At 33.5% G+C, this 22,520-nt stretch overlaps 2 protein-coding genes across 3 annotated transcripts in view; one reads left to right on the top strand and one right to left on the bottom strand.

Moving 5' to 3' along the window:
• LOC113400639 (grpE protein homolog, mitochondrial) overlaps positions 1-5,870 on the bottom strand; it is a 275,541-nt gene extending 269,671 nt beyond the window's left edge. The window contains exons 1-6 of one of the 2 annotated variants that reach the window (XM_064219855.1): positions 5,680-5,870; positions 5,107-5,260; positions 3,945-4,058; positions 3,394-3,516; positions 2,646-2,729; positions 2,166-2,316 (exon numbers count right to left, since the gene is read on the bottom strand). In XM_064219855.1, coding sequence (XP_064075925.1) covers positions 2,203-2,316; positions 2,646-2,729; positions 3,394-3,516; positions 3,945-4,058; positions 5,107-5,260; positions 5,680-5,768 — 678 coding nt within the window. In that variant the 5' untranslated portion in view covers positions 5,769-5,870 and the 3' untranslated portion in view covers positions 2,166-2,202. Of the gene's footprint in view, positions 1-1,414; positions 2,317-2,645; positions 2,730-3,393; positions 3,517-3,944; positions 4,059-5,106; positions 5,261-5,679 lie in introns of those variants that run through there. The other variant, XM_026640277.2, reaches the window with a different exon arrangement.
• A 414-nt stretch (positions 5,871-6,284) lies between these two features.
• LOC113400641 (pyridoxal phosphate phosphatase PHOSPHO2-like) lies at positions 6,285-18,786 on the top strand. The gene is made up of 4 exons (XM_026640279.2): positions 6,285-6,650; positions 14,496-14,684; positions 17,285-17,503; positions 18,081-18,786. The coding sequence occupies exons 1-4, from the start codon at positions 6,507-6,509 to the stop codon at positions 18,240-18,242; spliced, it is 714 nt and encodes a 237-aa protein (XP_026496064.1). The 5' UTR covers positions 6,285-6,506; the 3' UTR covers positions 18,243-18,786.
• Positions 18,787-22,520: the final 3,734 nt, after the last annotated feature.

Below are 22,520 nucleotides of genomic sequence, written 5' to 3'. Positions count from 1 at the left end.
GATTTTATTAGTGCTAAATGTTCAGATGTAGTTTCATTAATATTGTCTTGCGAGCCGCCACGGCTTCGCACGGGTGCAATTTATTAATAGAGTTAATGAATGATATGGCATAAATATAATTAATATAGCACTTAGGAATAATTTACCTTTACCAGTAACTTGAAAACATTTTTACATTTGGATCATTAGTTTAGGAGATTAGTTCGTACATACAAACAAATTTTACCTCTATAGATTAAGTGCCATCAATTTATCCCTCTACTGTGCTTCTATAAAAACAACACTAAACTAAACCCATAGAGAAGTCCTCGTCTCCAATTGTCGCCATTGTGAACACACAGAAACTGTTTCTTTCCCTGTCGACAAATGTAATACTACTAAAGCGATGTCTGCACGAAAGGGGAGATCAGGCTGGACATCAAATTTGGAGATAGAGTCCAACTCTCGACACCTCTACAGATGGAAAGACCGTGAACCACTAAAAATATTCATGTACTGAACCACTTTTAGTTGGTTGATTCCTGTTTACCCTTCAATTTGTAATAAAAAAATAAGTAAGTAATTAAATATGTGATTTAAATCAACATATAACAACTGTATTCATATCTGAACATAGATTATAAAAAAAAATATTCGTTAATTATTTTAGTATTAATGAAATTAAAAGAATGGATATTATTTTAAATTTAAAATAGGCACACTACCATTGGCACTAATACATAATAACCGTTGAGAGTTAGTATATACATAATTATAATAATAAATAAATAATTCTCCATAGGAATTAAGTTGCCGTGCCTGATGTTACAATTCTCACCATTCAAACAGGAACACAATACGAAAGCTCATAAAATATAATTCCTTGTGTTAGGGCTTTGTGTAAGCCCGTAGGTAGGTACCACCCAATCAGATATTCTACCGCGAAACAGCAGTTCTCGGTATTGTGTTCGAGTTTGAAGGGTGAGTGAGCCAGTGTTACTACAGGCACAAGGGACATAACATCTTAGTTCTCAAGGTCGGTGGCGTATTAGCGATGTCAGAAATGTTAGTTAATATTTCTTTCAGCTCTACAGTCTATGAGTGGTGGTGACCACTTACCATCGGGTGTCACGTACTATTTAAACAATAGTATTAAATGTGTCACCGAATCATAATATTACATTCCACTGATAAGGAACGGCAAAACACTGTAGTTACACTTTTCGATCGATAAAATAAATGCTTTAGATTTTTTTATCATCAATAGAATCTTGTTTTAAATAATATAATTTAAATTTTATTTATTAATGTTTTTTTTTTAATTTAAATTTTTATTTCAATAGACGGGTAACAAAACGGTACTCGACAAAGCTCTGCCGTCAAATCAAATTGACGCGTGTCCTAGTTTATTTTCTTTTGCATTGAATAAAACGAATTTGGTAACAAAAATGAATTTTATTTCTATAACATACACTCACGCACAAAACAACAGACATACTAAATAACTACTAAACTACACGCTACAGACTAAGATTTTGGAATAAAACAAACTAAATTATTATGGAATTAAATATTTATATTATATAAAGAATAGAAACATTCATAAATAAAGGTTTTATGTGAAGTTTTATAATTATTCCCATTTACCAATTATTAAATTGAAAATCGCTTAAGTATATATAAATTTTAAATTTGGTTTTGCACCTTCAAGTGTTTATTTCGTTTTCGCGCCAAAATTGTTTAATAACAGATAATAAATAAAAAAATTATTCAACTTTTTAAAAATGGAAAACTACACGAGAATCTCACGGAGATTATTTAAATATATATTTGTATAATACATAGCTTATTTTAAAGTAAAAAATGCACGTTAATTTAAAATTTGTACGGAACGAAAAAAAATTGTTCGAATGCGCGCCAAAATATTTCATAACATATGGATGTTGAATGTTCGATTAAAAATAATATATATATATATTGACTTAAAATCTACCACAACATAAACACGACATTTATCGTTTTAATTTGGTACATTTTGTGTTGTATTTAAGATATTACTAATTACAATGACAACCCTCCCATTTCTACATCGCTTTTGAGGCCAATATAGTGCAACTGGTACATCTTGGTACTTATTTGCTTCGAATAAAAATAAAATTAAAACAAGTCCTGTCATCATTTATTTCTATTCAACAATCGCACAGTCCAAAGGCTCGTTTGACACTAGGAGGATCCCTTCGCGACTCCCACGAGCGCCGGTCTGACGCACCTCTCGTGCAACTTGTAACCAACTTTGCTGACTGCAACCACTGTACCCGGCTCAGCACCTTCAACCTCCTACGGATTGTATGTTTTTCATTAGAACAGGATTAAGAATAAAACATCTGTAATTTTTTAAATAAATTTCATAAAAATAATAACTATGATTTTCCAAAAATACAATGTGAATTTTTGTATCAATTCTTGGATATTCCAACACTCTCACAGTAGAATATGACACACACAAAGGACTCTATATACTCCAAGATCTCCTATATCTTTAAAACCAAGAGCCAAAGGGCTGTCATATTCGTTGCTCAGGATCTACAGTCATTCATTTTGTCATGTAATTTTGATTTCAAATTACTTAATCTTAGCGTTTTAATTTGGATAATAGTGAAAGGTACCTGTTGGAATAACGCTTCATGTAGGTTCGGGTCGAACTTCTCTCGTAACGGTGACACGGCTACCAGTCCATGTCTGCTGAACACCTGGAGCAAAAATATAATTAATTTAGATATTTCTCAATTTACAATTGTTAACATATTATTAACTCCGCAAAGTCAAAGTAAATCATTCTTGGGGCAAGGTATTCCGCTTCTGTAATAAAATACCGCAGACATTTTTAACTTTGCCGTTTCATAGATTCAAGTCATTTGTAAAAAATATTTTAGTAAAGAAAGCATATTATTCGATACAAGATTATATTGATGATAAAAAAGCGTGGAGTTAACGCTCGTTGACTTCCAGGCAGGAGACGTGACATACATATATAATTGTATTTAACTAACATGACTGTATTTTTAGACGTTGAAAAAGAGTAGCTACTGAGTTTCTTGCCGGTTCTTCTCGGTAGAATCTACATTCCGTACCGGTGGTAGCTTTACTTTAAATAGTTTGTTAAATGACGATTCAAAAGTGCTCGTATAAGCCTACTTGAATAAAGTAGATTTTGATTTACGTTGCTAAGCCAGCTAGTTACAATGCAATGCAATGCCAGCTAGTTACAATGCAAAAACAATATGAATGGTGCAAGGTATGAATATGAGTATTCATTTAAAAAAAATGTCCTTTATGTTTATAAAATCAGTCGCAAATATATCATCAGGTAAAAGACTTGAACAGAAACGAGTGATGTCGTCGGTACTAGTGTACCTGCGTGAGCTGCGCGCGCGTGAGGCGCAGGCCGTCGCGCAGCGAGCGCAGCGCGGCGGGCGCGCCCTCCCCCTCCACGCCCTCGGGCACGCTCTCCGCCGCCGCCGACAGCGTGTCCGCCACCTGAAACATCAGGTCGACATTTGAGAAACTATTTTTTTTATTTTAACTTTATGAGTTAAAATTATATACTTGTATTACTGCTGTTTGAATGACATAGATAGACGGACTGGCTAATGGACCACGTACAACATTGTTGTGTCCCTTGTGAATCTTGCACTAGTTCACTCACCCTTCAAATCAGAACACAACAATACTGTTTGGCGGTAGAATATCTGAACATATTAAGAACATTTGTTTATTTACATTTGTACACAATTAGTTTTTCTAAAATGCCTTTCATTGTTAAATATATAATGCATGTATCAGTCGAATTAGGCTGTTTAAAAAAGTATATTATGTATATAGATATAACACTATATCAGTCAAGATATTGCCACATACTCCTCATCATAACTGTTTTATATCAACGGTATATTCAAAACTCTTACATCTAACAAATCTTTGCAAAAGCTCTGTATAGCGAACGATTTTGCATCCTCAACTTGTTTCAACATCCGTCTTCGAACATTTTCACCGTCGGCTAAGGCTCTTTTATATTTATCCTGTAAACATTTTTAAATTACATTAGAAAATGTATCACTACTAATATTTTAAATGTAAAAGTTTATTTGCGAAGCAGTATATCTTAAGTACTAAACCATAGAGAGTTACGAGGGTTCAAAAAAAAGGAAGAGTATCTAACATATGCAAATCTCCACACGCACTAGTGATGGCTTGGACAGAAATTAGTCATATATAATATTATTTGCCGCCCGAGCCTTAACTCGCGTTTTAGGGGTTACTCGTTAGATTTTATGCATAAAAAAGCCTATGTCCTTCCTTGGAACTCCAGCTTTATAACAAATTTCATCAAATTTTTGATTATGAGATATTTGTTTCAGTAGTTTGACTATGTAAGAGCTACAGACAGAGTTACTTTCGCATTTCTAATATTAGTGTAGATTACTGCACTATCAATCTAATGATTGGACGACCGCTATGGTCGAGTAGGGTTTGATTTCCAGCCAAGTCGATGTAGAAAAATTTCATTACTTTTCTATGTTGTCTTGGGTCTGGGTGTATGTGGTACCGTCGTTACCATCGGATCGGAGTAATTTATGTGATGTTGTCCAATATACATTGTATATTTATTAAAATAATCTAATAATAGTGTCCAAGTCATACGAGTTATCTGATAATAAATTAAATTATATAAATTATCATCCAGTAGTTTTAATTCTTTGTTCCATCGTAATTCATTACACACTTAAGTCTTGTATATATAACTTTACTCCTTAGTTAACTCCCATATAAATTGTATTTAATAAAATTATTCATTTTACAAATAAAATTTACATTAAAATATATCCGATATTTGTGTTAAAAATCGATAAATACTACTTTGTGGATTACAGTAAGTTACTTAGGCTGTATAGATATTGTGTTGTATTTAAAACTGTATAAACTGTTAATATATACAATGTTTTAATATGTTTGAGCAAAATATTCCAATACTATGCATAAAAATTCTATACCTATAATTTTTTATTAAAAGTTTAGTATTAATATTTTATATAACACAATACCAAAATCAAAGAGAAATAAACATACTTCATAATCTTTAAGATTATTTTTGAGCGTGCTGACTTCAGAAGTTAATGTCTCAATCTGTTTGTGACATTCCTCAATGGAGGAGGGCAGATTTTTGTCACTTGTATCTGATTCAGCTGTTTTCTCTTCTGTGCTATATTTGCATACTGTAGTTCTGAAATTAATTTAAATATTTTTTTTAAGAACAAGAATGTGAATATAATTTTTTTTCTTAAATTTAAAACAGTTCTGAAGTTATGCTCAATAAATTTAACCTATAATGGTTAAATAGATGTATGTCAATTCGAATAGTTTCTATTATAAATGATTTGGGTTTTGAATGGAAATTCGTATATGGAGAACTTGCGCTACGAAATTACATTAGAGATAAACTTATTTAAAGTTTTTAAACGAATTTTATAATTGATGATGAAATTTTATTCTTAGTTTCTGGCGCAAAAGATGTCTTATACAAAAAAAGAAAGTAACCTGTTATTTATAATTGCCACCAAAATATACATCAATTTAATAACTTCCGAAATTTATAAGTTTAAATAACGATTTTAAGGTTGGATTAAGTTGCGCAACGATTACCTGTAGATATTTGTTTTTAAGGTCCTCATAGAAGAATCGGTCACATATTTGGCTAGTCTGCCCACCGAAAACACTTTTAGCGATGCCATTTTATTAAATAATCTTAATTTTCGAACAAATTTACAAAATTTAACGTAAGAGGTTATGTCGGAATTCCTTATCTGTCATTTACTTTTTTTTAAATGTTCTATGTATGAGGCAAATGGCAATTGATAACGCAATAGAAAGAGTACAACTATTCGAATCAACTATTTAATAAGATAAGTTAGTTTATTAAATAACGATCACGTTTTTATGAAAGAAGCATATTTAAGGCAAAATTGTATTAAGAAATATAAATAACGACGTATTTTGTTATATTATAGTAATATAAAAAAGATAAATTATTTAAAAAACAAACAGATTTTGCATAATTACATATCTTAAATATGCAATAATGTACACTAAAGTAAAAAAAATATTAGTGAATTGGGAAAATAAAATTGCAATTATTGTTACAGTACGTTATCTAAACAAAAATAGTACATATGAAATCGATTATCGAACACCTTAAAAGTCGAGTTTCGCAGTGACATTGAACGTCAATTGTCAAAGCAAAATGGAAACGTTAGAATGTAAAGACTTGAAATTTTGCGGAAAAACTATAAATAAAATTACCCATGCCAAAACCATCGCGTCACATTCCTAATTTTCGCGAAAGCTCGAATCTGTCTGACTGTCAAGTTGTTGCGACTCGCAGAATCATAAGGTGATAACATACCGCACTCTGCAGTCTGTATCCCGTAGTAGGTTCGCAAACGCGAAAGTGAGTGCGCGTATTTTAAAATATGGCAAATTTAGCAGTATTTGATTTTGACCGTACAATAGTTGACGATGATTCGGACGCGACAATTATAAATAGATTACGCGAAAAAAAACCGCCACCTGAGTGGGAAGCCGGTAATCATGACTGGACGCCTTATATGAGTGATGTAAGAAATTATTTTTATTATTTCAAAATGCAATCATTCAAATTAATTTCCCATTTAAAAAAAAATTATAAAAATCATACAGAATAATGAAAACATTATTACGAATTAAAAAGCATTAGACCTAGAAAAATAGATCATATTTCATAAATTAATAATAAAAAAAACTGTTAGAATAAATAGTTTTATAAGATTTGTATAAACAATTCTATTCCTTTTTTAAAAAAACAAACTATAAATATTACATGCATTAAAATTTTAATTAAATTGTTCATAAACCAATCAAGATTTCACATAAAATTTATTCATACATATCATAAAACATGGAGTTTAATTGCATATATAATATCAGGATAAACAATCATAATGTGAAATTGAAATAAATTATTTCTTAAAATAAGAATATTTATTTTTTTAAGTTATATGTACTCCTTTATGTGCATTTCAAAAAATTTATTTTTTTACATTTTCATCCATTTATAAAAAATAAATTAGGTTATTAGTCTGTGGCCTGTGCTATATTTTTTCACTTTTGGATATCTAAATTTGATTTTACTTACAATGAAGGGACTGCTACTAATTGATTTATATAAAGTATTACAACAGTTTATATAAGCATTACAACATATGATGAAATAAGTTTAATAGAGAAAAAAAAAACTTTTAATTGATATTATGTACATTGATATATGAACATTAATATATCAAACATAAATATAACAAACTTTTCGATCTCCCCTAGAATTGCCAGTAACATCTACAGCAAAATATACCTTTATGTTAGTAATAACTTTGATACAAAAACTTCTTTATAATTAATTTAAAGTGTAATTTATCTTTTATCTTTACATAACAAGTGCGTTTACTTAGTAGTGGAAATTGCTAACAGAATAAAGAAAAAAAAGTTTATTTAGGACATGGACACAAAAACTGACAAATTAAAAAAAAAAATCTTACTACTTAATCTAAAAAAAATTAAACCAAAACGGAAAGAATAAATAAAAATAAGACTTATTAAGCAATGGCAATTGTGTCCTAAAATAAATATAAGTAATGTAGAGGTTAATAATCTAGCTGACTGATATAAGGACTCTTAGACCAACTTAAAGTGTGTTAAAACTAAGCTTATTATAACATATTACTCGTTATAAAAATTATGATATAATCCCTTTCAGCTTTTTTATATTGAAGCTTCAATGAACCTTGAAAACAGTACTTTGAAAAAAAAAAAATTGATTTAGTCTTATGACTAGCGTATAAGGCCACAGATCCTAGGTTCTAGGTTTGGTCCTAGGTTCTACTGGACAAATAAATAGTTATTGGGTTTTTATATCAAAAAATTTATAGTTCAGAATTAGTTCAAAGTTTGGAAGTTGAAAGTGACCACCTATTTTTTTTTTTACCTGTTCCTTCATAACTATGTACACCTTCGAATCATACATCTAACTACATAAACAGTGGTGAGAATACTGTAAATCTATAATCCAATGATGTTATGGATATGTAACTCTGAATATGCATGCAAATATGAATAATATTTTACCGGTTTTGTATATTTTAAGTTACAAATATTGGATTAATTAGAATTTGCAAAAAAGATAATTACAAACTACAAGGTATAATCAATTAGCCACTCTCTTTACTATAAAATCGTCTTCAAATAAATTTATAATAAACAGTTTTTTTTTTATTGGTTTCGGTTATGGTTGCATGACTCCATAACATCCCACCTATGAACACAGTGGATCACCGATCAGCATTGTTGAACAGGTGTGTGATGTCTCGAACTAGCGAAGGTTGTCAGTCAGTTTCGTATGTTCCTCCCTATTCTTTGCGAGAACAGGTCGGTGGTGATTCAAGTCCACTCCCTGATTGCATAGCCAAGTCTTTCTTCTGAAATTTACTTCTTTCGGAAACTTTTTCTATAATTATGAGCTGCGGGTGTTTCAAATCCTTGCCTGAACACGTGTCAACTTATGCAACTTTTCTCATCTTCAGGGTCGGATTTAGACTATGGACGGCATTGGGGCAACAAGAGTGGGGGTAGTTAACTATATTCGAAATAAATTGAAAAATTAATCTCAGTCAACAATTGTGCAGATATATATAATTTAACTTGTATTTAATTTTACATAAATATTATATTGAAGCAGTTAACTTGTCGAAATTGTAATGTATTTTTTTGATCTATCGTATAGGCCCCTGTCTTGTGGGGGCCCCAGAGATGGAGCTCCGTATGCTCATCTTGACGGTATGCAAAATTTTCCGCTACTGATAATTAAACAAATTAATTAATGTTAGAAACAGTCATGGGAATTTTGACAGATATTGTTTGTAATATAGGTACAGATATTTCTTACGCCATGATATAACTAAGAATTTTCCACTTATAATATTAAATGCCGTTTTAATTGGAATTACGACCATTAGTTTTTCTTCTTATTTCTTTGTTCTCATACTTTTTTTTTTATTTTATACATTGCTATATTTTCATAGGAACAATAGTTTTAAATATAAAAGTGTATGTTACTTGCACATGCCCATTTTGGTATTTAGGGATGACGTAATACATTACTGTATGATTATATACCTAGCTTGTTCCAATCACAAGAGGAACAAAGACAAAAAAACAACATTTGTCATTGAATGGGATGGGAGTTTGAATCCCTATCCGATCCGTAGGCACCCTAAGCACTTCCTATACGATCCCGTCGACAGATACACTGCCAATTTTAGGTTTCTACTGGAAAATCTTAGGATTTACCGTATTTCGAGCTTTTACAGTAACATAAATAACTTAGTTAAAATGTAACATAAAAAATCTAAAATCAATCAAAATCAAAATATACTTTATTCAAGTAGGCTTTTACAAGCACTTTTGAATCGTCATTGTTTGAGAGCCGAGATGGCCCAGTGGTTAGAACGCGTGCATCTTAACCGATGATTTCGGGTTCAAACCCAGGCAACGGCTGGACCGATTTTGACGGGACTTTCACTGGCAGATAGCTGATGTTATAAGGAGTAACTTAGACTACAACAATAACTTTTTCTGTTAAATTCAAACGCGCACGAAGTCGCGGGCACAGCTATTTATTTACATATCTCTATAGTGCACTAAAAAATAACAGAAACAAATGAGCCAACTCTATCATCTTGGTGTGCGTGACATCTACGCTTGACACTCGTCAAACGTCACAGTACTTTACTAGTGTGCGTGTGCTTAGTGGCCATCGGTTGGATACAATTTTTTTCGAATCGTTTTCAGCTTTGATTTTATCTATATAGTCATATAAATATAATCAAATGTTTTTAAATTTATAGTAGGCTACTACTCGTTGCTGATAAATGAATATCGAGGAACTATTTTAGCTATTATAGCTAAAACATAACCGGTAGTAGCTGTATATTTAATTCGACGCCGTAAGACGACGATTCAAAAGTGCTTTTATGAGCCTACTTGAATGAAGAATATGTTGATTTTAAAGGTGGTACACGCCAATCCAAAAGAAACCTGTTCACTCTACTCTTAAAGGCTCCAGAGTTCAACTCATCAGGAAAAATAGACCCAGGCAGGTCGTTCCAAACCTTGGCGACTCTCACCAAATACGTGCTGTCAAACCGTTTAGTTCGACTTTTGGGTATGTCAACAACGTATGGATGAAACCTTTGCCTGCGCCTAGTAGTCCGATAAAGGAATGGAGATGGCTCAATCAGTTCGAAAAGAGCCTTCGAGCACTTTCCGAAGTGTATCCTATAAATATATTTTTGATTACCGTCTACTGGCAGAGGCACTTTAAATCCAGTACCAGCAATTAAAGCACTCAAAAAATTGAAGCCAACTGTTGGACACTATCATTTATTTTCGACTTTGATAATATCTAGACATATATATGATAATCAAAGAGATGACGTTGATAAATTACAATCAAGTTGTCTGTCTGTCTTGTTGATATAAATAAACGAATATTGTTATGTAATAAGAGAAATTGTTTTATTACGAAAATGTTATTAAAACATTGAGAATTAAAAAAAACAGCTTTGTACTTCAGAACAATAGGAATTTGAATACTGTATTATGTTTATGTAAAGAATATAACAATTGATAAAAAGTTATAAAATTGTCTGTGACTAAATCTCATATATATATAACGGAACGCGGTTACTTTGGTTGTTGACTTGGATAACTAATGAATCGAGTACATAGTTGGCAATAATGTTTGATCGCTGATTTACTTTTAAGAGCGGATCACCCCGAATGGAGTTGTAAGTGTCATGACAACGCGAGTCGTTATGTTTTGACAAGCGACTCGAATGCGACGGTTGCTTGCAAACCCATTTGCTCTTAATCGAGATGAATTATTGTAATCCTTTGATAATTCTGGTGTACGATTATTGAATCAATTAATACAGTGATTAGACGATATTAAATACGTTTTATTTTGTGAATATATCCATTCGATCCAAAGATTAGGAACATGAAAATTCATTTTTGAGATACTGATTAAAAATGAATAGATACTACGTATTTAAGCGTTTCTGGATTTTTTACCTCTAAATGGGTGAAATAAGGATTAAAAGTTTTTAGGGAACACCGTAATTTTTTTAAGTTAGAAACATGAAACTTTATTTTTAAGATACTGATTAAAAATAAGTAGATACGTTAAATACGTATCTACTTATTAGTAGGCTTTTACAAGCACTTTTGAATCGTCATTTAACAAACTATTTAAAGTAAAGCTACCACCGGTACGGAATGTAGATTCTACCGAGAAGAACCGACAAGAAACTCAGTAGTTACTCTTTTTAACATCTAAAAATACAGTCATGTTAGTTAAATACAATTATATATGTATGTTATGTCTCCTGCCTGGAAGTCAACAAGCTTTAACTCGACGCTTTTGTATCATCAATATCGAATAATATGCCCTCTTTACCAAACAATTTACCAATCAATCATAAATATTTGTAAATTTGAATTTATCTTAACATAATGAATCATGAAATCATACATTTTGAAGTAAACTAATTAATAGTTAAGCTTACAAATCAAAATAAAACAAAACACTCGTCGAGCTATGCGACCTTGCTGTCCAAGCTCAAAACGAAATATAAATGGCGGTTCAATTCAGATTAGCGCGATTTTTTTTTTAAATTGTTTTAACCTGTATGGATAAGGGAATATTTTAAATTCCTTTATTTTCAATGTTGATTTTTTTTCTTGTTAGATATAATAATTTACGCAGTTACTTTAATATTAATGTTATGTATTTAAAAATAGATATTTTGTTTTTTTAATCGATTCGTATTGCTTTGAAATACCTCCTAATTTGAAGTCCTAAACGAAATGTTTAGGATTTCAAATGTTACCGATTTTATGTTAAAGGTAGATTTTTTGCAATATTTATCAAAATTATAAAGTTGATAAAATTTAAAAAATAATGAAAAAATATTCCGTGAAATGGTGCATTTATTCTGAAACATCCTTGAACTCACAGCGCTTGCTCCACTCGGGCAGCTTCCGAGGTCAATGTCGAACTACACTGCGGTTGTCGAGATTTTTGAAACTTTGCCAATAACAAAGACAGATTATATTCGGTGATTTTTATATTCTTACCCAAACTTATATGTTTGTATGTGACGTAATGTTTATTTATAAAAATACCATCTATATATTAATACCTAAAGGTATATTTTTTGAGCCCCTTTTTAAGCATCTGTGTTGCAGTGTTGCTATATCTGTTACAAATACATTATCCCATCTGTACGCTTAACATAATCAGCCTGTAAATTTCCCACTGCTGGGCTAAGGCCTCCTCTCCCGTTGAGGAGAAGGTATGGAGCATATTCCACCACGCTGCTCCAATGCGGGTTGGTGGAATACACATGTGGCAGAATTTCGTTGAAATTAGACACATGCAGGTTTCCTCACGATGTTTTCCTTCACCGCCGAGCACGAGATGAATTATAAACACAAATTTGTGTACGCTTAGTATTTTATTTAATTAGTTACCTATATTACTACGCAACGGATTTTAATGAGGTTTTCATTCAGTAAACACAGTGTTCAAGAAGTTTATACTTATAATACGTGCATACTATACTAGATAAATTCAACTTTTAACCGGAAAAATACAAGAAATTATCTTGTCGTGTTCAATCTAAATGTTTGTATATAGACATGCATTATAGCTAGTATATTAATAAAATTAAACATATATAGATGAAATTTATACTGCCAAAGACAATATAGGTACATGTTAAACTTAAAACTCAATAAGTTTTTTTTTTTTTTTTAATATTCCTTCAACTCAGCCTTTTATGTTTCGTCAGTTGAAGAGACGACAGCGGTTCCTATCTTTCCAATTAATCCTATATTCTTAGTATCAATCAGTGAGCCGAGATGGCCCAGTGGTTAGAACGCGTGCATCTTAACCGATGATTTCGGGTTCAAACCCAGGCAGGCACCACTGAATTTTCATGTGCTTAATTTGTGTTTATACTTCATCTCGTGCTCGGCGGTGACGGAAAACATCGTGAGGAAACCTGCACGTGTCTAATTTCAACGGAATTCTGCCACATGTGTATTCCGCCAACCCGCATTGGAGCAGCGTGGTGGAATATGCTCCAAACCTTCTCCTCAAAGGGAGAGGAGGCCTTTAGCCCAGTAGTGGGAAATTTACAGGCTGCTAATGCTAATGCTAGTATCAATGAAATACAGTCGAATTTCGACCATTGAACGACTACTATCTTTAAATAGTTGTTATAAAAAAAGCAATGGATCATGAGGATCGCATGTGTGGTCGTCAATGGAACCTTGACTATTAATAACATTAAGAGAATTTTACTTGATTGCTGTAGAATTTAGATTTACTAGATGGAATATCCACGTGTAGCCTCTTGGCTGGAAATTTAATTTATCCAGCTCTTCAACTATAAAGTTTAAGAAGGACTTCTTGACCGACGTATTCGTCATTTGTCACCTTGGGAATCTTCACCTTGGGAATGAAATGATCGCCTCCAGGCTGTTTCAAATAACTAAAATATAATAATTATTGTACATGCAAAATGAAAAAAAAAAAAAAATATCCCGCTGAGTTTCTTTCGCCGGTTCTTCTCAGGTCCGAGGTGCTAAATTCCGAACCGGTGGTAGATTTTTGACAATCAATAAGTAAGTGTAAACACTTCTATATTGAATAAAGATTTTTGATTTGATTTGATTTGATTTTGAGGACTGTATTAAAAGTAAAGCTACGTCGGTGCGGGATGTTGATTCCACTGAGAATACTAATACTTGTTGACTTCCAGGCAGGATATATTATATACATATATAATTGTATTTAACTAAGATAACTTTGCATTTTATATGTTGAAATATAGTAACTGCTGATGTTCTTGCCGGTTCTTCTCGGTAGAATTTACATTTGAACCTGTGGTAGCTTCACTCAATACAGTTTGTAAAATGACGATTCAAAAGTGCTTGTAAACGCGTACATGAATAAAGTATATTTTGATATTGATATGCGCTGTTTTTGCATTTTGTATAAATATGTACCTACAGTTGGTCTGTTTAATAGCTTGTTAATGTCCCACTGCTGCGTTTAGGTGTGATATCCCTTTGAGGAGAAGGTTTGGAGCTTATTCCACCACGCTGCTGCTGAAGTGCGGTTTGCTAGGTTTCCTCGCGATGTTTTCCATCACCGCCGAATACGAGACTTATAAACACAAATTACGCATATGAAAATTCAGTGGTGCTTGTCTTTGTGTGAACCCGCGACCGTTGATTAAGATGCACGCGTGCTGACCACTGATATCTCGGTTCATGTATGTTGATGAATTTAAAATTTCCAGGTATTTGAACACGCTTACTCTGCCGGTCTCCACCCGTCGGATATCTTGGACAGCATCGCCTCAATGCGACCAAACCCTGGCATCATCGAGCTGATCAGCACCCTAGCCAAGGAGGGATGGGATGTGCTCGTGCTCACAGACGCCAATAGCGTCTTCGTTAACCATTGGCTCAAAGTTCATGGCTTACAGGTGAGAGTGTACTGGTGTAAAGTCAGACGAAATTATAACGCGCGTTGTTCACTGTCGCTGTTAATATTCAGTGTACTGAATTACACTTGGCACGCCCTGCGAATAAAATCCCGTGTGATTTTTATGTCGTGTTTTGTAAAACGAACAACTCGTTTAAATTTAAATATACACTACACGTCAGAACAATTTAAATAAATGCAAATAAACTTATTTCTCAATAAAAATTCAAACTCGCAACTGCGAGTGCGTTTACTTGGTACATAGTAGGGCTTTGTGCAAGCCCGTCTGGGTAGGTTCCACCCACTCATCAGGTATTGTACCGCCAAATAGCAGTACTCAGTATTGATGTGATGTGAAGGGTGAGTGAGCCAGTGTAACTACAGACACAAGAGACATGTCTTAGTTCTTAAGGAATGGTTAATACTTTTTAACAGCGTCATTGTCTATGGGCGGTGGTGACCACTTGTCAGGTGGCCATTTTGTTCGTCGTTACCAATATTATAAAAAAACGTTCGTTACGTTCCCTTTCAATTCCTCACAAAACGAAAACTCAGCTGTACCGTATTTCTGCTAATTCAAAGTAATACGCTCATGCAACTGTAATGATATGGCTAACAGAATAGGAAAACGGATAAATAACAGCGATTGGGTTTCCATTGGATACCGATACTGACAATTTGCTAGTAGAATTGCCCTCCTGAACCACGTGGCGTACAGCATTGCGAAACAGCCCTTACGTAACTATTAATATTAGCTATTTGGGTATTTAATATTGTTTAATTTTCAGCAGGTGAATATTTTCGTTAAAATTAGAGTGCATTTCTATTTTCGCGGTTTAAATTGTGTTCTTTTTTTTAAATTGAAATTTTAATGTGTTACATGGAATTCTAATTTGGATCGTTTGATTTCTGCGCAGTGTGAGCTAGCCCTGATAGATCTCATGAGTACTTATCAATTAGCGGAGTGACGTCACAGTATTGAACCTTGCAATGTTCTAACTCAATTTAACAGCTTCCGTGATCTATCTGATCAGGTGTGAATGTGTTGGCTAGCTTAGGTAACGCGAGGTCGAGGCTCCAAAGTCTGACAAATAAAAATAAGTTACAATGTTCAATGTTCTGCCATTGACAAATTTTCAGTAAAAATCGTTTACGGAATGTTTTGAATGGCATGTAGATTCTAGAAGAACCGACAAGAAACTTAGTAGTTCTGTTCCAACAATTGAAATATGAAGTAATATCACTAAGTCCACGCTTTTTTATCAATGATTTATTCTAATATTATAATAACAACAACATTAACAGCCTTATATAACTGCTAGGCTAATGCCTCTGATCCCTTTGAGGAGAAGATTTGGAGTATATTCGAACACGTTGCTCCAATGCGGGTTGGTGGAATACACATGTGGCAGAATTACGTTGAAATTAGACACATGCAGGTTTCCTCACGATGTTTTCCTTCACCGCCGAGCACGAGATGAATTATAAACACAAATTAAGCACATGAAAATTGGGTTTGAACAGTGCTGAATTAGATGTGAAGTTACTACCGGTTAGTAAGTAAATTCTACCTAGAAGAACTGTAGCCGGAACATCTTCGGAAGTAATCATTCTAAAAAGAGTTCACTGGTAAAAATCTACATTGTTCCTGAGCGTCAAAGAGTATAAGTTACATTTATATCACGGATATTAGGTGAGACATCGCAACTTTTGTGGAACAAGTTGGAAGCCAACGATTCCAAATTACGTGCAACCACGTCACTGTTGTTTGCGAAATTAATTTTTAAGATCGGACGCGAAATGACGTCCGCGTCACCACTGTGACGCAGACTGGGCAACACCCAGCATACGCTGATGCATGCCCGTGTCGAACGCGGTGAGGCAAATTCTTGTCCGCGAGGTTGTAAGAGACCTCTCCTTGCGAGCAGTCGTATCGGCAATGGTCCACTGGGATTCAATTGTATTTAACGAACAACTTTGTATCTCAAACGTTGGAAAAGAGTAACTACTAAATTATTTGGTTCTACTGGTTCTTCTCGGTAGAACTACGTTACGAACCGAAGGTAGCTTTACGTTTAATACGACTCTCTAAAATTACGATTCAAAAGTTTACAGCTAAAGGTCTACTTGATTCGACCGATAGTTAGTTAATAGTAGTTAGCTAACTACTCAGGATATGTAGGACACAAGTGTGCAAACACAGGTGCACTCTCTATTCCCTCGCTGTTATAATCCGATGTGACGGCAAATTGGGCACGTCCAGAAAGAGTTCAGACGCAGCACCAACGGCTTTACCTGCTTTCCAAGGCACGGGAGTGTAAACACTTCCAACTTTCTGACTTCGCGCTGTTACTCTGATATTTTCGACAGGAAATCCTAATAACTAATCGGTCTGATCTGGGGTTTGAATCTAGAATATCTTGATCTGTGAGTTGTGACCTTATATTAAGCCACTAGACCAACGCGGCAGTCATTTAAAAGTGGTTACCTGGGCGGTTGTACCCAGGACCTTGACCTGCTGCTTTATAAGGCATCAAACCGACGAGAGAAGCAAATGTTTTGTTGTATTAGAGTAAGATATCAGTAGTCATTTCTTTCCAGGAAGCGGTGACAGCGGTGGTGACTAATCGCGCGTTCTGGAAGCAAGACCGTTTATACATCGAGCCGTGCATGCGGCAGACGACATGCCCGAGATGTCCCAGCAACCTGTGCAAGTCGATAGCACTCGCTCAGTGGTGCAGTTCGAGGGACTACCGGCGTTACGTTTACAGCGGAGACGGGAGGAACGACTATTGTCCTGCTACGAACTTGCCGGCTGAGGTAAGTAGCGACAACACGAATGATTGTACACTAATGTCCAATTTTTTGGACATTTCTACAGCCAATCGAAGAGGAGTTAAGATAACCAAACCTTAGAGTTACATATTCCATGCGATTTGCTAATAGTTTGGCTATGTTATGTACAAGACTTCTTAACTACATAGATTCACTTTATCTTTAACTTTGCCGACATTCAAAACGTCTCGTTCTCCTAAATGATTAACTTTATTGAACAAAAAGTTTACTTGGTGGTAGGGCTTTGTGCAAGCCCGTCTGGGTAGGTACCACCCACTCATCAGATATTCTACCGCCAAATAACAGTACTCTGTATTGTTGTGTTCCGGTTAGAAGGGTGAGTGAGCCAGTGTAATCACAGGCACAAGGGACATAATATCTTAGTTCCCAGGGTTGGTGGCGCATAGGTGATGTAAGGAATGGTTAACATTTCTTACGCCTTTGTCTATGGGCGGTGGTGACCACTTATCATCAGGTGGCTCATATGCTCGTCCACCAACAAATAACATAAAAAAAAAAAAAAGTATAATTATAACTAACATATTAGTAATATTTTTTTCAGGCAATCGTCTTCCCGAGAAAGGGTTACCCAATGTACGATTTGATCAAGAAGACCCTGTCGTCCCCCAACCCTCAAATTAAAGCTAAAGTGGTCCCCTGGGATGACGCGTTCACGATACTCGAAGAATTATTCCCCGGGAAATATAAAACCACCAAAAGTTAATGTTTGATCACAGAAATATTTACTTAAATTTACTTATACTAAATATTTATTATAATGTTTTAATAGTATTTAATTATATTTCAAAACAAAACGATTAAAGATATTTTTGAGGTTATGTAATGCAAATGTCGCAATGAGGTATGACGTCATAAGGTATTACGGCGTCAAGTGATTTAACCATAGACAAGAGTGTATTATATATTTTTTTCTCTTTATTCGTAGATTTCTCTTTATGTAGACAAATTTAGGTCGCGTATTTCTTTGTCTGTTTCAGATTTTACAGGCCAAATTTATTTCAAAAATAGAACGCTGATTTCTATATCTATGTAACGATTTTCTTTTTGGCGCAAAAATATGCGACCTTTGCTTTTAAAAGTGATAATAAATCATATTTAATTATATAGACGTGACGTTAATCTGAATTATACGGTATGTCTACATAAAATGACTATTCGCCTAAGTTGGTTAGATCTAATGATGTCGTAGATTGAACTTTGCCTTCCTAAATAAACCGGCTAATTAATTTAAAAAAAAAAAAAAACAATTCGGCCTATTAGTTCCTGGGGTTAGCTTACAATGAAAAAGCCAATATACTTTGCTTTATAATAGATTAAAAATACAAAGTAATACAATTGATATATTTTCATCAATTTAATTGTCCATTTTATTAAATTAATCTGTACCGTCTGTTCTATCTTAGACTATTTAATAATAGTACAAATTAAAAAAAAAAACGCTGTCCTGGTACATAAATATATAGGTATTAAATAGCTTACTATGAGATCTATTTTTGAATTTATTATATCGTTAGTATAGTGTTAGCGTTTATGTCTAAAAATCTAGTTGGCTCTATGAAAGGGGGGGGGGATCGAATATAAAAATACTATATTATCGGTTTTATACTAAGTTATGTGAGATTATCCGATTGTTTCGAATACGTTACGAATATCAGATTATTTAGAAATAGTGAAAGATGATTTCAGAGTTATATAAAGTCACAGTTTCACTTTGTTTGGTATAAAGTTATAATCTCTTTACGCATGACATTTTGCAAAAATAAAAACATAATGAATGATTTTTATATCGAATTCGGTTGCGGTTTCGGAGCATAACATCCGTCGTACTTAGTACTGTAGCAGACAATCAAATATTATAATTGTCTGATCACACTTTGATGTCAAATATATAAGAAATTAAACTGTTGCTTAAATAATTCAAATTAAATATTTTTGTATCGTGCTTTAATATAGTTGATCTTCGTTTACAGAATACTACACAAATTAAATTAATTATGCACGTGTTTTTTTTTGAGGGGGGCGTCGTGTTTACTTGCAAGTGATCTGCCCAAAAATGCCCTTACGTGGATGTTTTAAATAGGGTGAGTTAGGGCTAATTAAACTAATGCTCTTCTTGTCAATGGAAGCAATTTTATTAGCTCGTATTGCCTTGAGAAATAAATCACGAAAACGGTGCACGAATTCGTTGTGAATTCAATCGGTACAATTTTACCCCTTTGCCGGTCTTGCTCTAACTCACCTTACTCAGTTAAAATTGATCTAATTAAACTTTTTCTGTCCGGAAATTTTGTAGTCCGTCTTCGTAATATACCTTCCATGATACCCTGTCAAACCGGTTATTCACTTTTTGACGGATGCAACTAGTGATTGCGGCTACGTAACATTTTGATTATCGATTCGATTTTTGGCACTAATTGATATGTAGTATCGATTTTTTGCCGTTGAATAAAATCTTTTACTTGGTGGTAGGGCTTTGTGCAAGCCCGTCTGGGTCGATACCACTCACCCATCTGATATTCTACCGCCAAACAACAGTACTCAGTATTGTTGTGTTCCGGTTTGAGTGAGCAAGTATAACTACAGACACAAGGGACATAACATCTTGGTTCCCAAGGTTGGTGGTGCATTGGCGATGTAAGGAATGGTTAATATTTTTTACAGCGCCATTTTCTGTGGTGACCACTTACCATCAGATGGTCCATATGCTAGTCCGCCAACCTATGCCTATTTTAAATTATAAAGTTAACTCTTTAAAATTCGCAAAGGTTACGTTCTTAGGCAAATGTCAAAATGTGAATAAAAGTTTTGACAGAGTATAAAAAGGTATTTTAATGTAAAGCTCAAAACGTCCTTATATTTATAAACAGTCCATATTGCATAAAAAATAGTGTATATTTTTTTTATTTCAGTCGCGTCTCGTAATTGGGCACAAAACATTCTGCCAATGTATCGTATTATAGAAATGACGCGAACATATAGTTATTCTAGATTAAACTTTTTGTCGATTGTTTATTTATTTTATAGAAATAAAAAATGCTGTGAGCTATACTTAAGGTTATATATGAAATGGTATTTACATAGATATTATAATGTTTTATTTTTATTTATTCAATAAATATCTACCTCGCAATCGTGTTTTTTTTTAATTTGATTCCTCATATTTTAAGGTTTGTTACATTTTAGGCTGTGTGAGTCAGTCCTTATCAGGTATAATTGTTGATAATAAAAAGTACGCATACTTATAATTCTGTTGTTTGTAAAACGTCTCATAAGACGATTAAATTGGCTACCTCATAGTGAGTCAGCTTCAGCCTTCAACTGGGTCGGCGTCTTTAAATTCACGTCATTGTAATGTACCTCTTAAGCCACTGAACCGATTTTGATGAAATTGTCCCTAATAAAAAGGTGTTGGGAGAAGTGTGGAGATTAATGGATCTCTAATGGGTTCAAGGATAGTATATACGCGGGCGAAATCGCAGGAAAAAGCTATATGGTAATACCGAAAACAGGTACTAATACATTTTGATACGCTTTTTTGTATTGCCTTACTAAAAAAAAAAACTAATAAATATATATCTCCGACGACCTCCGAGGTCGAGTAATGTGTACACCAGTTTTCATGGGTACGCTTCTCTGAGGTCCCGGGTTCGATTCCCGGCCGAGTCGATGTAGAAAAAGTTCATTAATTTTCTATGTTGTCTTGGGTCTGGGTGTTTGTGGTACCGCCGTTACGTCTGATTTTCCATAACACGAGTGCTTTAGCTACTTACATTGGCATCAGAGTAATGTATGTGATGTCCGATATTTATTTATTTATATTCATAAGCTTTATTCCAGAAGAAAGAGAGTTTTGGAGAAGGTTACATCCAGGGCTACAGCCCAGTAAGTTCTTCGTTACGTAACGCGTTACGGCGCCAGTCTGTCTGGCTTCCCTATCTCCTACGCATACGGCAGCGGTAGGCAGGCAATAATTATACTAATAATGTACATATTCAAGAATCGTAACTAAGAATAAAATTTATAACCAATAAAAGATTTAAATAATAAATAATCTTTCCTTACATTATCATATTAATATACATAAAATTTAAGTAATAACCGAAGCTTTCATCAATTTCAATTTCAATATTAACTAGTTCAACTTAGATAAGTTTAAGTTATAACTTCTATCGGGCGTCCCTAAACGCACTTTTAGTTTCTTTTGCTATAAAAATGAGACATTTCTTGTTGCTATAAACACGTCAGACGTTACGTATAAATCTTAAATATGTCGTAAAAATAATGATACAAATAAAACTTCAATGTAATAATACTAAGTTTTTATTAATCAAATGTAAACAATAAATACTTCATTATATACAAAACAAATGCATAAGTACTTATATACAGACGAAAAATAGATTATTGCAATAGACAAAAAAAAAAAAAACGTCAAATCGACAGTTCATAAACCACTCGCTATAGACAATGTAAACAGAATGAATGTTCTATCACTTAGATCTAAATGTTGACTTTAAATCATACCATCGATTTTATATCAACACTTGCAACTATCGATAACTTCTTTAGAAATATATACATAATATCGATTATGAACATCACTAGTATAACCAACTATACTGATAATTTCAACACTAATTCTATATCTTTACTTGGCACTGTTTACGAGTTAGAATATATTAAATTATTCGCATTTTCAAATTGGCGCGAAAATTTGAATACAATTGAAATGATTGATATCCTTCTATATGTCCGTTCGTCACAGCTCGACTCTAACTATAGTTCAATAACCATATTATATGTATTGCCATATAAGATTAATATTAAAATTATTTTATGAATCGTAAAGTACAATATATTAGCAATTTGGGTGGTATTAAAATAGTTAATTGGTGTATATTTGAGAAAGAGTAATGTTGAAGCCATTCTGACCGATTTCGGTCACGGACTTCTATGAGAGGAGACCAGCCAACTATAGCCT

The sequence above is a fragment of the Vanessa tameamea genome, chromosome 29, assembly GCF_037043105.1.
Source record: "Vanessa tameamea isolate UH-Manoa-2023 chromosome 29, ilVanTame1 primary haplotype, whole genome shotgun sequence".
Lineage (NCBI taxonomy): Eukaryota > Metazoa > Arthropoda > Insecta > Lepidoptera > Nymphalidae > Vanessa > Vanessa tameamea.
This window is presented reverse-complemented; position numbering and strand designations above follow the sequence as displayed.